The sequence below is a fragment of the Ambystoma mexicanum genome, chromosome 1q (assembly GCF_040938575.1).
Source record: "Ambystoma mexicanum isolate Mex_15411 chromosome 1q, UKY_AmexF1_1, whole genome shotgun sequence".
Classification (NCBI taxonomy): Eukaryota; Metazoa; Chordata; class Amphibia; order Caudata; family Ambystomatidae; genus Ambystoma; species Ambystoma mexicanum.
The window spans coordinates 1,243,501,077-1,243,516,807 of record NC_090922.1 but is presented as its reverse complement, the minus strand read 5'-3'; the positions used below and the strand labels follow the sequence as shown (position 1 = coordinate 1,243,516,807).

The 15,731-nt window shown below is 46.9% G+C and overlaps 1 protein-coding gene across 6 annotated transcripts in view; it reads left to right on the top strand.

The window, feature by feature from the left end:
* PATJ (PATJ crumbs cell polarity complex component) overlaps positions 1-15,731 on the top strand; it is a 3,332,662-nt gene that overhangs the window by 1,685,155 nt on the left and 1,631,776 nt on the right. For all 6 annotated transcript variants that reach the window (XM_069642041.1, XM_069642043.1, XM_069642045.1 and 3 more), the window contains one exon: positions 13,092-13,169. In XM_069642041.1, the coding sequence (XP_069498142.1) occupies positions 13,092-13,169 (78 nt within the window). The remainder of the gene's footprint in view (positions 1-13,091; positions 13,170-15,731) is intronic.

Below are 15,731 nucleotides of genomic sequence, written 5' to 3'. Positions count from 1 at the left end.
AAGGGAGGGCTCCTAAATTATGTTTTTAATGTCGCTGGTGTTTTGTGGTATGAACATTTTTCATAGGTTTATTTATAGTCGGAAACCAAGAGACGTATAAAGACAAAAATAAGTAAATTATTTCCTGCAACCCTCGTACCTCACCATTAGCAGTAAGTCCACCGTTTTACCAGATGCAAATAACACGCATTGACAAATCCGATGGTGTCGGCTGTTGTATGTGTTCAAAAACACACACACGCACACGCGCACGGAGGTGGGGGAGGCAGAACATTGAGCAAAGGTGCAAGAGGGGTAGAGGAATGAATATGAATGTGAGGTTTGATGAATAAAGGAGAGCGAGGGAGGATATGTGAATGAATGATTGAGGATAGATGATTGTGTAAAAGGTACGGTGTAGGAGGGATGTAGAACATTTTAAAGATTCATTAAAGTTTAAGGGCGTATGATTGGATAGATGTATTAAATAAGCATACAGGATGGGTAAATTAAATTTGTGGGTGAGTGAAACAAGGACACTGTGATGATGGGTGAATGAATGAGTGTAAGAACAGTGGAAAGTCCACAGCAATGCGGCATTAGATGATTCCACTGTTTGCCGTGCAACAGCTGTGAAGGTTGAGAATGCCAAAACAGCTTGCAAGGATACAATAGTCACTGTGCATGTGCTAACTTAACAAAAGTCTGGAAACGCTCCATGATGCGTGAGGTTCTTACAGTAGCAGCCTGCCTTCCTGTTCCACACTTTCAATTTGTGTGGGGCAGTTTAGGATGTGCACTATTTGGCACTGTTGTGTCCAAAACATACAGTTGGCGAAGCAGTTTTTGACGTTCGTGTCAGCTGGTGAATATGGTCAGTTTAGCGGCATACATATTGCCCCCCAAATTAGTGCAACCAAGTATAGTTGACTGAGCCGTAAGCAATGGAATGGTGACTCGGGCGAGTGCCCATGCGAATTTGTAAAAACGTACATTTTTACAGCAGCTTTTTGGAGAAAAATTGGATAAAAAGCCATACAGTTTCAACATCACTCCAGTACAACAAATTTAAAAAGTCCATTATCTTCCCGTCATCAACATTACATAGTTTTATAATTTCTTGATGCCCGTGGCCACAATACATGCCAACATTTCCACTGTAAGCTGTGCCCACAGTGTATGCCAGCATTCCAAATTTAAAACACACATGCAAACCTTTCTTTTTTCCTTCGCTCCCTCTCTCTGCACAGAAGCATGCATACCCTTTTCAAAAGCATACCATTCTATGCAATGATCAGTTGTCTCTTCTATTTGGGGCAGCAGGATTCAGGAAGGCCATGATAGGCGATCTAGGAATCGGGCTAATTACAGACGTGTGGGCCCAGCTGCAATAATCAGAGCCTTTGTGACACCACTCAGTTTATAGAGCCCACTCCTACACCTATTTGATCGTCTATTAATTAAACCAACTTTGAAGTGAGGGACAGTGTGGGCACACCCGTAGGCAGAGGAGGGGTCCAACAAGGTTGGTTGCCACCTCCTTTCTCTGCTGAAAGAATTGGGCAAGAGGAGGGGGAACACAGCAACTGTGGGGGTGGACCTGGAAACCTGGGCCCAGAGATTACACACATACAAAAAATAGTGAATTATCATGATACCCCTCCATGTCTGTATTTAGTAGGAGGAACTTCCACAAATCTTCAAATTCATGATTTTCTTAACTTCCACCCTTGCCTCTTTAACTATACTGTGCAAGCAGGTTGCCAGAAAAGGAAACCATCTGAATCCCCGGTGGACTCAAAAAGCAAACCTGCCCCAACAGCAATATCAGTATTGTGGGTGCAATATGTCTTCCCCTGGATAGGATGCCGGTAACTGAACACATTTAAACACGATTCTAATGTATGAAGTGTGCACGGAAGCAAGTATTTTTGCAGAAGCCAAAGTAAATATGTTTTAAGCACAAAGGGATACCAGAGTTAAAAAAAAGTATGTTTCCGGGTATTTAAATGAACCAATGTGTGAACTCCATATAATGTTGAGGGTATTTTTTCAAGGAACGTGTATATACAAAACATATATCACATTTGGTAAACCAACTTGCCAACCTTGGTGACTCCTAACATTTAAACATACACAATCCATGTCCGAGTCAGGCACTGACACTCATGCGCCAAAGGTGCACAAAGAAATAGGAGATAATTCCACAAAACAAAGGATTAGGACAAATGTCTTCCACTCTGAAAAGATGCAGACTAATACCATTCATAAAAACTACAGATAGAAACTGTGATAAAGAAACAAACAAAAATATCTAGGGTGTCACATCCTGACTATATATACACTACAATTTACCACAGGAAGGAATTATTTGTGATTGCTTTGAAGAGCGTATTTGTTAACAAGTTCAAGTTAAACATAAAGAATATCTACTGAAATGTCATTATTCCACGATTGTAGAAATAACACCCACATAGAGGAAAAGAAACTCAATTGATGCCTTTAAGCACCACAGAGCTACACCTAATTTTAAGGTATACCAAGAATGACTAATACATCTGTGTTTAACCTCGAAGAAGACGGGAGGCAATTCTCTTTGTGGAATACAGAGTTTCTGTTCGTCTTTCTGCCCTCCCTGCCACCTTCTGATGAGTCGACTTCCTCCCCCAATTGGAGGGCCAGGTTCTCCACCCGAACCTCGGCAGCCTGAAACTTCATGCTTGGCTAATGAGAGGCTGTGATGCAAGAAGTGGGACTTGTCGGATATAGTCCTTGATCTGCTCCTCTCATCTCAGATGCCCTGCAATGAAGTCTTATTTATTGCTGCAGATGGCAAACATTTTCGACTCTTAGGAGAGGGATCTGGACAATTTATCCTGTCCATTATTTCCAGATTTGCATTTTTATTTTTTTGGTCCTTGGCCGAAGCATGCCTGCAGATTGGCACCGTTAAGGGATACCTTGCTGCTATTTCGGTTTTCAAAAGGTTCCCGGAACAGGGCTTGCGCTTCACTATCCCAACTGTTATGCAGTATTTGCAGAGCTTGTGTAGCCAGTTTCCTCCACAACAGTTTGTTGTCCCGGTGTGGCATCTATTGCTAATGGGAGTTCCATTTGAGCCCCTCTATTTGTGTTCTATTAGACTGTTTATTTGCCTGGTTGCCATCTCTTCGCGAGATGGGTGAGTGAGCTCCAGGTGTTAGCTGTTAAACCTCCCTACTTGGTTTTCTCCAAGGGGCAGGTGACTTTGAGAGTGAGGCCCTCTATTCATAAAGTGGTCTGGGATTTTGATCTCCCTCAAAAGATCCATCATCCGGTGTTATTTCCTCCACCTCATCTTTCTAAGGTAGAGGAGTGATTTCATTGGCTGGATCTGGTGCAGGCTCTGCTACCAAGTCTCTCGTATGAGAGCGGCTAGGAGAGATGACCAACTTTTCGTTGGTTATGCGGGTGCTCCTGCTGGGCAGGACTGTGACCAAATGGAGCCCATCTGGGTGGATAATTCTCTGCATTTTGGAATGCTATGATCTGGCTTGGAAGGGGATGTGGCTAAGGGCCTCCGAGCCCATTCTACCAGAGGAGTAGCTGCCACCTCTGCCCTGCAGAGGAGAGTCCCTCTGCTGGACATCTGCCAGGCTGCAAAATGGGCATCATCTCTACAAACATTTGCTAAGCATTACTGCTTGGATTCCCTTTGGTTTTCTGGTCTAAGTGGTGTCCTTGTCTCTTCCTTCCTTTTCATACTGCTTTGGGTGTCTTTCATAGATGAGGATTCTGTGGGAAGAAGGAAGCCATTAGAAGAGCAAATTACTTCCATTTTGGTAATGTACTTTCTTATGGATGTTCCTCCCACAGATTCATTATCGCCCTCCCTACCTGCCCCTCTTGGGCATAGCTAGTACACCATTGGTTCTGCAGTGCCTTTTCATCCGAGTGCTAGGGAAAAAGGGTGGAACTAAGTTTATGGGGTGCAGAGCCTCAAAATATACTGGCCCCAATGTTCTGTGCAGCGGAGGGTGTCTAGGGGTGTCGGACGGAGCCGACAAGGAGCTACGCTGCGCCCCCTAGGGGCTGAACAGTTCTGAAGAACAGCTGTGCTGTGGATAGGATTATCATAGATGAGGGATCCGTGGGAGGAAGATCCATCAGAAAAAACATTACCAACATGTATTTAATTTGTTCTTCTATGTAGATGGGATGCAACAGGGATGCCAGCTAGTGAATGCTCTGATGTAGGGACTCCAAAATATTACTGACGTTCTCTCTGCTATGCGTGGATGTCCGATAACCAACTGCCTTAACTATGGAAAAACAGAAACCCTGCTTTATGGGGGAATGCATACACCTGTTATCCCCAGTCTCTGGTTGAAAGACCGTGGCCCAGCACAGCACTAACCCTACTCTCAACAGCTAAATTTCATCCATTGTTAGCAACTGACATTTCACAGTTAATGTAGTATGAACAACCATCCCCTGGCTGGATAAAACGACAAAATCAAACTGATTCAAGTACTATCTGTCATCATTGGACTATTGTGACAGTGTCCTCTTAGGCCTGTCAAACAAGAAATCAATTGACAGAAAACTGTACAAAACTGAGCAGTGTGACTGGGTCAGGCGCTTGACCCTGCCAGTGGAGAACAACAAATCCTCCCCACGTGGGGTAGGAGGCCTTCCTGGGAATATGCCAGAGCCACACCTACTGCAGAGGTGGGGTGAGAGAGTTTGAAGAACCTCAACCCTTGAACACCTTAACCATCCCCTTATGATTGATCTTGGTACCGCTGTCTGTCACCCAGTGTTTTGCAAAAGTGTGTCGGAGAATCCCAGATGACTGCAGAACAAAGTTGCCGGCATATAGACTGACTCTAAATCTCCAGCCTAGGTCGGTCTCCAGCAAAGACCAAAGCAATATAACTTACTGCAATTCCAAGAAAGCAGGCTTCCAAGTGAACACTGCCCATGGCAAACAGACTGATTTAAATGATGTCCGCTTAAAGGGGGTGGGGCCCAAACAGGGTTTTTCAAGGCTTCCAAATTGCAGACACACTGTGGGTAAAAGAGCAGACATAGATGGGCCCATAGCGTCAGCTGAGACACAGAATCAGTGGAGGTGGGATGGAAGGACAGAAGAGAAGCACAGGTATTAAAGACCCACATGAATGATACAAAGTGAAAGGTGTTTGGGTGGTGTCAGAATATGTAGAGGCGGACCGATAGAACAAGAGAAAGGCGGAAGTTAAGGCGGAGTGCTGAATAATCTGGGGAGGCGTTGGATGAAGGTGCAGTTGAGTGTGTGTGAAAGAGAGTGGTATCGTATCAAGTGGAAAGAGTGTTGCTGTGATTGTGAGAGTTTATGTTAGAGTTAGTTCTAGTAGAGCAGGCTGTAGAGAGGGGTAGTGTGAATATGGAAGAGAAGGAGTTATACTATAACGTGAGAGGGGTTGAGAATGTTTGAGGGAGAGAAAGGAAAGCGTTGGGAAGTAATTGTAGAGGATAGGAAGCAGGAAGTAGTCTGGAGGAGGGAAGGTGAGTCCCCCTTGGAGACTGTGTTACTTTATTTCTGCTTATCCTTTGTTTTTCTGGTGCCCCTGCGCCCCGCTTGTTTCTTATTTCTTCCCGGTCCCATTGTGTTTCTTCCCCGCCCTCCCTCCTGTTTCCCAGCCCACCCTCCACCTCGATTGGCCAAGGCCTGCCTCTGTTCTTACTGACCCCCCTGTGCAGCCCCCATGGCTAAGGTCCCTAGGCAAAGGGCAGCTCCCACTGTAGCGGCTCCTGCAGGTGTCTGCAGGTGTCTGCAGGGGATGCCAGTTGGCAGTCACCATTCCCTGACTTCCCTGCTTACCCCCTTCTGTCTACAGGTGGTTCCCCCTGTTGTCCATAATTTGCAATGAATCAGTATTTATAATTGCATTGTGAAACCTAGGCCTTTCTCCCTCTATTCAGGACTCTCAAACTTAGGTGTGTTTTTCATTTTATTTTCTCCTGTTTAATTTGCATTGTGATAATCTTTTACATCTGAACGTCTTTCGTCTTTGTCCAACTTGTCTAGCCCTGTCTCGTGTTCTTGCAATCCGCCCAGTGTCCTTCCCTATTGTTCCCCTCTCCCTTCCACCTCTCTCCTCTCCCCTCCTACTCTGTTTGTTTATTGAATTTATATAGCGCTTTAAGCCAAAACACTTTACAATATAACAGGTACAAAAGTGAGAGAAGCATATTTACAAACATGAACAGTTAATTGTAAGGTAAACGGGTAACAATAAGTAGAACTATTTACAAGGGGGGGAGGGTGGGTGAAGGGTAGAGGAGGGGTTAGGTGAAGAGAGTTACGGTGTAGGATTTGAGGTCAGAGGAGGGTGAGGGAGGGGGGAGGGGAAGGGAATTGGGAGTGAGCTGGTGTCCTCATTGCCCTCAAGTAGTATTTGTTACCAATTTAAGGTCAGAGGGGAAGGAGAGAGGTTGGGGGGAAAGGAAGGGGGCAAGGGTAGGAGGGGAGGGGAAGGGAAGTCAGGGGGGAGTTAAGATGATGGGCTTTCAGGGAGTGGCAGAAGGATGAGTAGGTAGGGGTGGAGCGGATGGAGAGCGGGAGGGAGTTCCAGTATAGGGGGGCCAGGAGTTGGAAGGAGCGGAAGCGTGAGGAGGCACATGGAGCTGGGGGTACAGTGAGGAGTTAGAGGTTTGCTGAGCGGCGAGAGGGGGAGTAAAATGAGAGGAGGGAGGAAAGGAAGGGGGGGTGCCAGGTCATGGAGAGATTTGTAGACAAGACAGAGGAATTGAAATTTCAGTTGAGAGGAAGGGAAGCCAGTCAAGTTGAGAGAGAGAGAGGAAGAAATAGAGTCTCGAGGGCCAAGGAGACATAGAGTATGGATAGAGGAGTGGTAGATGGATTTTAGGGGAGATGGGTGAGAGACAGGGAGTCCAAAGTGGAGAGAGGAGCAGTAGAAGAGGTGGGAGAAAATAAGGGAGGAGATTAGGAGTTTGGATGCATGAAATGTGAGAGAGGAGCGGATCTTGCAGATATTATTTAGGTGGTGGCGACAGGCTCGAGAGGTTAGAGAGATGTGGTTGGAGAAGGAGAGAGAAGAGTCGAGGTGGAGGCCAAGATAGTGGGCATGGGAAGATATGGGGAGGTTGGAAGGTGGAAAGTGGATGAAGAGAGGGGGAGAAGGGTAGAGAGTGTTGGGAGGGAAGAAAAGCACCTCAGTCTTGTTAGTATGGAGGGAAAGAAAGTGGGATGACATCCAATTTTTTATGGCCGTGAGGCACGAAGAAAGGGTGAGGTGGAGGTCAGATGTGAAGGAAGAGAAGGAAGGAAAGAAAGAGTTGGGTGTCAGTAGCGTAGAAGTGGTGGGAAATGCTGAAAGAAGAAATGACTGGGGAGAGAAGGGATGTAAAGAGAGAGAAAAAGGGTCCCAGCACAGAACCCTGAGGGACGCCATAGTTCAGGGGGAGGCTGGAGGAGGAGTGGTCGCCCCAGGAGACTGTGAAGGATCGATTAGAGAGGTAAGAGGTGAGCCAGGAGAGAACAGAGTCTTTGAAGCCAAAGGAGGACAGAGTGCTAAGAAGTAAGGGGTGATCTACGATATCAAAAGCTGCAGAAAGATCAAGAAAGATGAGAATTGAAGATTGCTTAGCGCTCTGTCTCTCCTATCTTTTCTAACTGCTTCTCTATTGATTATCCTGCCCTCCTCACGAAATCTGGTAGGAAGAAGGTTTAAAAAGGATATTCTGGTCTCCAACCCAGGCCTCCCTATCGCTGCTACCTATACCAGTGCCTCCTCCAAGGAAACTCTCACCGACATCCTCTTTGTCGTTCCCTCGCGTGACCTATGGACCCTACATATGGTCTCTGTGCTCTCGCCTTTCTCTTCTCCCATTAACGTCGGCACCCGGTGGGCTGCCCTCCTGACCTGCTTCCTTTCCTTTAAGGTCATCATTAATGTTCTAATGGGACCGTCCTGGTACAAGGCCCTCAGGCCAACCTTCACCTCTTTGATAGACGCTTCCCGCACCTCATCAATTTCCTTTCTTCTCCTACTATCCCCTCTCCCCCTCCATGGCGTCCTCGCCTCCCCCGGCTGCCTCCTCCTCGGCTACCTTGCCCTCTCATTCCCTCTCAGCCCCCCCTCGGTGTCCTTTCACACCTCCGCAGAGCGTACCTCTTATCTGTAACTCTCCCCGGAAATCTTTCAAGGATGGCAACCTTCTCCACATTGCCACTCTTAACTCCCGCTCAGCTGTCAAACACTCCTCCGACATCTGCCTCCTTCTGGAAGAACTTGACCTCGATGTCCTCGGTCTCACCGAGACATGGTTTACGGCCAGCTCTGTCACTAGCTTTGACACGCTCTTCCTTGACTGTTACAAGATCCTCTCTTCCCCCATGTCCAACCGCTACGGAGGGGCTGTAGCCCTGATCTTCCTGAGTGGATCCCTGCCTCTGTCCTTCCTACGCAAGCCTACTCCTCTTTTGAATGCCTCGTCTGCAGGCTCTCTCTCTCCCCTAGCCATTCCCTTACTGCGGCTACTATCGATCGGCCTCTTGGTCAGATTTCCTCCTTCCTCTCTGAGTGGGCAGACCTCTCCTCCTCACTCCTGGCCTCAACCACTCAACTTCTCCTTCTTGGAGACTTCTACATCCCCCGGGATGCTTCCTGTCCTCCCTCTGGACTCTTTCGCGACCTCTGCGACTCTCGCTCTCTATTCTCCCCTCTGGCCCGACTCACTCTGCAGGGCACACTCGGGATGTTCTGATCTCCTCAGACCTTCCCCTTTCTATTCCTCTAACCACTCCTCTCTCCTGGAGTGATCACCTTCTTCTTTCCTCCCATCTCACCCTCTGTACCCCACAGGCTAATCCACTTGCATCACTGCCACCGACCTTCTCGGTCATCTGACCCATGAAGCGCGTATCAGTTGAGGCTTTCGCTGCCACTTTCTCACCCCTGCCTCCCCCTTTGGCTGACTCTCACCCTGACACAGCCCTCTCCATGCTCCACTCTGCTATATCTGATACTCTTGATATCCTTGCCCCTGTCATGAGGATCCGCCTGAAGCCCAAAGCCAAGTGCAACCCCTGGTAAAACTCGGACCTTGTCCCCCTTAAACGCAAGTGCAGGGTGGCCGAGAGGAAATGCAGTGCTTCCTGTACACCCTCTGTCAAACTGGCCTCTCGCCTGCCCCAAAGGCAATACCGGCTCTGTCCTCACCAAGAAGAGCTCTCCTATCCAAGCCTGTGTCTCTGCGTCATCTAACAACTCTGCTGAACTCTTTAAAATCTGCAAGGAACTGGCCAATCCTGCCGCAGTCTCCACCTCTCCTATATCTTCCCAGTCCCTCTGCATGACACTGCCTTCTCACTTCATCTCTAAAACTCGGGACATCCTGTCCTCACTCTCCTCCTCTCCCCTCCCTCCCGTATTCCCTGTTCTTCCTCTGGCCCTTCCGCAGTCACCTCTCCTCCGCCTTATCCCTGTTCTCCACAGCCGAGGTTTCGAGACCAGTCCGATCTATGAAAGTCTCGTCAAAACAGGTTCACCCCTGTTCCTCAAACTATCAAGGACCACATTGACACCCTTGCTCCTGCCCTGGCTGACTTCTGCAACCACTCCTTTGCCACTGGAGTCTTCCCATCCCCCCTGAAGCACTCCCTTGTGCACCCTCTTCTTAAGAATCCCTCTGCCGATCCCTCATGCCGGCTAACTATCCCCCAATCTCCATCACTCCCTTCCTGGGCAAGCTCCTGGAGAAACTGGCCATCTCCCAGTTTAATCTCCACACTGAATCTGTTGGTTGCCTCATGACCATCAGTCTGGCTTCAGAGCTGCTAGAAGCACGGAAACTGCTCTCCTGAACATCCGTGAAGACCTGCTCTCCAACCTTTACTCTAACACCCCCTGTGTCCTCATCTTGCTTGATCTCTCTTCTGCCTTTGACACTGTCAACCATGCCATCCTGCTAAATTGTGTCCGTGATAACCTTGGTATCACCAGTCAGGCCCTGGTGTGGCTGACTTCCTTCCTCTCTGCCGACCCTCCCAGGTCCAACTTGGGTCCTTCCGCTCTGCTAGCTTATCCTCCACCTGTGGTGTCCCCCAGGGGTCTAACCTCTCTCCCTGGCTGTTCAACCAATACCTGGAACTCCTTGTCCACCGCATTGCATCTCTCTCCCCAACTTTCAGTGCTATGCGGATGACACTCTGCTAATTTTCAGGCTACCTTCGGCCACCTCTTCTCCGTCCCTCATCTCTGACTGTTGATTGATTGATTTGTTTATTTATAGAGCGTTTTATGCCAAGGCGCCAAGACTGTCTGTCTGCTATCCAGGAGTGGTGTGCGCCAATGACCTCTGCCTTAATGCCAGTAAGACTGAGATTTTCCTCATCGTCACACCCACTCCCTCCTTTCCAGTAGCTCTCTGGCTGGCCTCTCTTGGCCCTCTTCCTGCTCCCACCTGCAAGGCTAAAAACCTCGGGGTCATCTTCGACTCCACACTCTTTCTCTCCTCACAACTCTGACGTCTCTAAGAAGTCACACTACCAGCTGCACCTCCTCAGACAGAGGTATTCTTCCTTTCTTCTCCTTCCCCCAGAAGCTCCCTGTCTCCAGAGCTCTGGTTCTGTCTAGGCTGGACTATTGCAACAGCCTCTTTCTAAATCTGCCTGCTTCTACTCTACGCCCTCTGCAACTCATCCAGAACAGAACTGCGATATTTGTCCTTGTCCTCAAGCCCAGGGATCGTATCTCTCCAGGACTGAAATCTCGGCACTGGCTCCCAGTGGCTGCGAGGATTAAGTTCAAAACCCTCTGCATCGTCTACAAGGCCTTCTGGGGCCTGGGGCCTCAATACTTTCAACTCTCTTCCTAAATCTCTTCCCTCTCGAGCTCTTCGCTCATCCACCTCCAAATCCCTCATGGTCAGTGGCTTCTCCAAGCAACGAGTTGGTGGTAGATCTCTCTCTTCGGCTGGGACCTCCCTCTGGAACAGCCTCCCTGCCTCCCTGAAACTCTAGGAGAACCATCTCCGGTTCCAGAAGCACCTAAAAGCCTTCCTCTTTGCTTCCGCTTTCTCTCCCCCTCTCCCCTGCTGAAGTCTTGGCTGATACAGAGACTGCACCAATTACCTGGCCACCTATCTGATCTCGGGCCTTAAACCTGCCAGTTGCACGCCTGCACTGCCTTCCTGGCAACCCCTGCACCTGGGGACTGTTTTCTGTATCCCTACAGTCCCCCCACCAGCACTTATGTTTGCACTCACCCTGCACTGCCACCAGCTGGCCGCTCTTTTATTTATCGTATTTATTATTCCCATGTACTGCACTTTCGCACTTTTCTTTTCCCCCTTCCCTTGCACTTGTGCGATCTGAATGACACCTGGCCTAGTAAGAATCGTTGTCTGTCTTCCCTCTGTTCCCCCACCCTTGCCTCGTCGTGTCTTGAAACCCTTGTGTATAGGCGCGTTATAAATGTCATATATCGTATCATATTTATCATGGTAGGCAGTAAGGGAGCAATGCGCACAACATTTTTCTGTGGCTGCATTCAAGCTGGTTGACAGCCAATTAAGTTTAAACAGATTTCAGTTCAGCTGCAGCTGCTATCTGAGGGAAAAGTGGAGAAGTTTGCTTTAACTTCACAACAGTTCCGGAATGGTGAAAATGGTAGCAAAAAGTAGTGGAACTGTTAACAGTACAAAATAAAAGTAGTGGAACACTGCTCCCGACTGTTCCTGCTCACTTCAACCACTGCAGTATAGTGGCTCCCAGACCTTTTTGTGAAGATTTTAGGAACTTGGGGTTTCACCCTTAGTTACCTAGGGTAATCCAGATGTGGACCTGTTGCTCACTGTGCTTAGAGAGGCAGAGCTTCACCTCACTGTTGAGGCCCGACCGGGCCGAAACACGTGTCTGGGATTGCTGTTGGTACTCTTGTTCAGAGGAGAATTGCTTAGCATTTCGATGCTGGACTCCCCTTTTGGGTGTGACGAAGACTGATATACAAATTACCATTTCTCCTCTATGAAAGTTAAAGTGAGCTAAAACGTGGCTGTAGACCATCCCGAGTGGGCACCTTCCCATAGAACAGTTTATTTGGCTGTGTTCGTTCTTGGTCGAATGGTTGCCAGACCTTTTTGTGAATTTGGAATTAAGTCAGTCCACACAAAAGAAGCCTCCAAAAACCTATACTTGTTCGTATCCAGTGATAATAACACTGTGTAAAAGGCTGCCATGTGGCGACATTTCCCTAAAAATGCACCCTCCAGACAATCAAACACTTTCCCAAATATTCTAGGTTTTGAGGAAATAATATATAAATATAGCCCTTTTAGAATATGTGGGGAAAGAATTTTGGGGGTCAGGAAAAAAGTCACCTACCTGACCTTTTTCACAACGACATTATTACATGGAACCTACTCGTTCCTAATCTAGATGGGAATAGAGTTTACATCCTGACAAAAAAGGCAAATCCTGCAATCCCTACATGGCTAAAAATAGTTTTTCTTTTTCACTGAACATATGCTTCTTTATTAGCATTCGTGAACAGAGATGAATTATCAATTACGTCCCAACTAAAGCCCAGTTTTAATATAGGTTTTGACAACTGTCCTGTAAGGCGTTCTGATATTAAAGTTCAATGTTTAGTGCCTGTCTCAAGCTTTCTGCATGATTCACATGTTCCTGATTGCGCTGGTGTATATTTGGGAAGCTGGCTTTTTAGAGGACATGTTTTAATTGTCAAGAAATACGTGATATATTTAGAATGCAAAAGGAAAAAGAACATAAAGGTCTATAGCCCACGCAATCCTTTCATTGCATCATGTTTAGGAAACATCTAGAATACATTTTTCAACATCATATTGATTTATTTTCCATGGCAAATATCGACTACACTTTCCCCTCTGTTAATGTTTTACGCTTGGGTTCAATAAATCATCCCATTTCCCTGTGAATACGTCCATATCATTTAATTATAGAAATACCAGTGCTATCCCCAGCCGGCCAATGTAATCTATTTTGTGACAGTTCATTTTAATTCAGTGTAAATAAGAAATGCAACATCACTGTGCTTTCACTGGCGAATAAGCATGGTTTCTTCATGTGCTTGTATTTCTAGTTGGTTTCTGTATCAAATCATAAAGCGCCGAAGACAAATAAGGACACTGGCAAAGGAGATGCAGACGATAATGACAAGGTATCTGAATACTTGGCATCATAATGTGTTCCATTTTTGTTTGTGAATATTGTCCAAATGTTGCATTCCTCCCTGTACTGTTTCAGGCACCATTATGCTAGCTCCTTGTTAGCCGCCGTTGATGAGCGTTTAATTGATGCTTTTAGAAATAAATAGCACTAAAATTGTCCAAAGTGCATTTGACCTTGTAACGGTTCTAAAATGCTGCCAATCCCTTTATCTCGTCTATCTAAAGCTCCATTCTTCTCCCATCCTGAATGCACTCTCTGCGACAGGCAGCTGTTCTGACTTCATACTTAGGCCAGGATATTCTCCAAACCATGTTTGGGCTCGCAGCGTGGGGTACGATCTTGCCTGAGTCCCTCCGATAAATGAGCATGTCATCGACATAGAGTTAAATCAGTAACCTGGGAGTGTAAATATGCAGCCCACGCGCATGCTCGGTGCTTGAAATGCATTCACGCGGCTTGATGTTGAAGATCGAATAAGAGGGGCGGCAGCGGCAACATGGAATACGTCCTTTTGTGTACAATTGAGCTATAAGGATATTTTACAGCAGAAATGGCATTCGAGGGAATTAAATGTATTTCGGCATCTAACAGCTATTAGGTGTGGGTTAAGAAGCTGTACAAATACTAAAAGGTTCCACAGATTAATCTGAGTAGGTCAATTAATCTCCAGGTCAATTCTAAAATTAATTCCCAAATGTGCAGGGAGGGTCAGTAAGCGAAAGTAAACAGTGAGCCTATATTTTGTCTAGTGTATTTACTATTCAGGTTAAGTAAGAACAAGTGTCTACAGGAGCTGCATTTCTTCCACTCGTAGTCAGGTTAAGCATATTTATTTATTCAAATTTTTATACCGCACCACACGCCGTCGGCCTCAGAGCGCACAAAAAAGAGACCGGGAAATGAGCCAGGGACCAGGAACAGAGGACAAGAGAACAGACTAGGTTCAGCCTGGGTTAAGGTTGAACAAGTAGGTTTTTATTTCCTTCTTAAAGAGTGCCCGATTTTGAGCCAGACGTATATGTCCGAGAAGTAGGTTCCACTGCAGCAGAGCCTGAGTATCGAAGGAGGTTCCTCTGAATCAGATCAGTTTATATCTGGGCTGGATGAGTGTGGAATAGGCAGAGGAGCAAAGCTTCCTTCCGCTTACTTGGGGCTTTACCCGATCGATAAGATATGTAGGGCAGGTATCAGATCGACATTTGAAGGACAATGTCAGGATCTTGTGGGTTATCCTGTGTTGTATAGGCAAACAATGAAGTACTCCTAGCATCTGCGACGTGAGCACATTTGGGCAGGCCCTGAATGGCCCGAACTGTATTATTCTGTGCAACCTGTAGGGCTTTTATGTTAAGGTGCGTGGTGCCCACTAGGAGACTATTGCAGTAGTCAAGTCTAGAATTAACTAGCGCAGTAGCAAGATGAGCACAGTTGTTAGCAGAGAGAAAAGGGTGGATATAATTTATTTGCTTGGTAATAAGGCCACAGGATGATCAAATGTAAGAAACATGTAGTCTGATAGATAATTCCTCATCTACGACAACCCCCAGGTTCTTGACTTTTTTCTATACCGTGATGATGTTACCAGCAATGTGGAAATTGGCATATGCCGGGGCTAATTTGCCATGGCGGGCTCTGGATGCCGTGATCAGGAGTTAAATTTTTTGCTTTTCATTGCAAGCGAGTTGCCAGCCATCCAATCCTGTATGGCATTGTATATTGTGTTTATGGCAGTCTGGTCCTGCTCATACCTCCCACTGAGCTGGAAGACAACCTGGGTGTCATTGGCATAGTTTGTATACCGGACACCCAGGGCGTCCAGCATATCAAGGAGAGGCCGGATGTAAATGTTGAATAGAGTAGGGGACAGACAAGAACCTTGGGGGTCACCGCATGTTTGAGAAACAGGGTTGGAGCTTTCCTCATCTACTAACACCCAGACTGTCTGAAGGCTGAGGAATGAAGATATCCACTGAGATGCTTGATTGAAACAGTGTGCAACCTCCCCCTGTCATGTCACCAGGAGGGAGTGATCCACCAGGTCGAAGGCCGCTGAGAGATCCAGAAGCATCAGCAGGGTGGGATGACCATAGTCCACCATGCCAGCCAGGGTGGATATAAGGTTCAGCATGGCGGTTCCATCCCATGCTGAGCTCTGTAAACAGATTGGCATGTTCCACGGATCTTGTGGTCTTCGATATGCTTTTATAGTTGAAGATATGCCAATTTGTCCATGATCTTAAGGACAAATGGCACATTTGTAATGGGCCGTTAGTTGTCATTGACATATTGGTCAAGAATGGGTTTTTTTGTTGTTGCAATAGTGTGATCCATGCTTCCATGAGAGAGGAAGGAACCATGCCCTTGTCAAAGGAGAGGTTGATGAGTTTGATCATCCACAGGGCCAGAAGTTCAAGAGTGTCCTTAAAAACATCTACAGGACAACAGTCACCCGCGTATGAGGTGGGGGTTTGAGGTCACAAATTATTTTGTTATGAGCAATTGGTGCTAAGGAAAAAGAGTTAATGGCTGCTACCTAGTCCCTCATCATTAG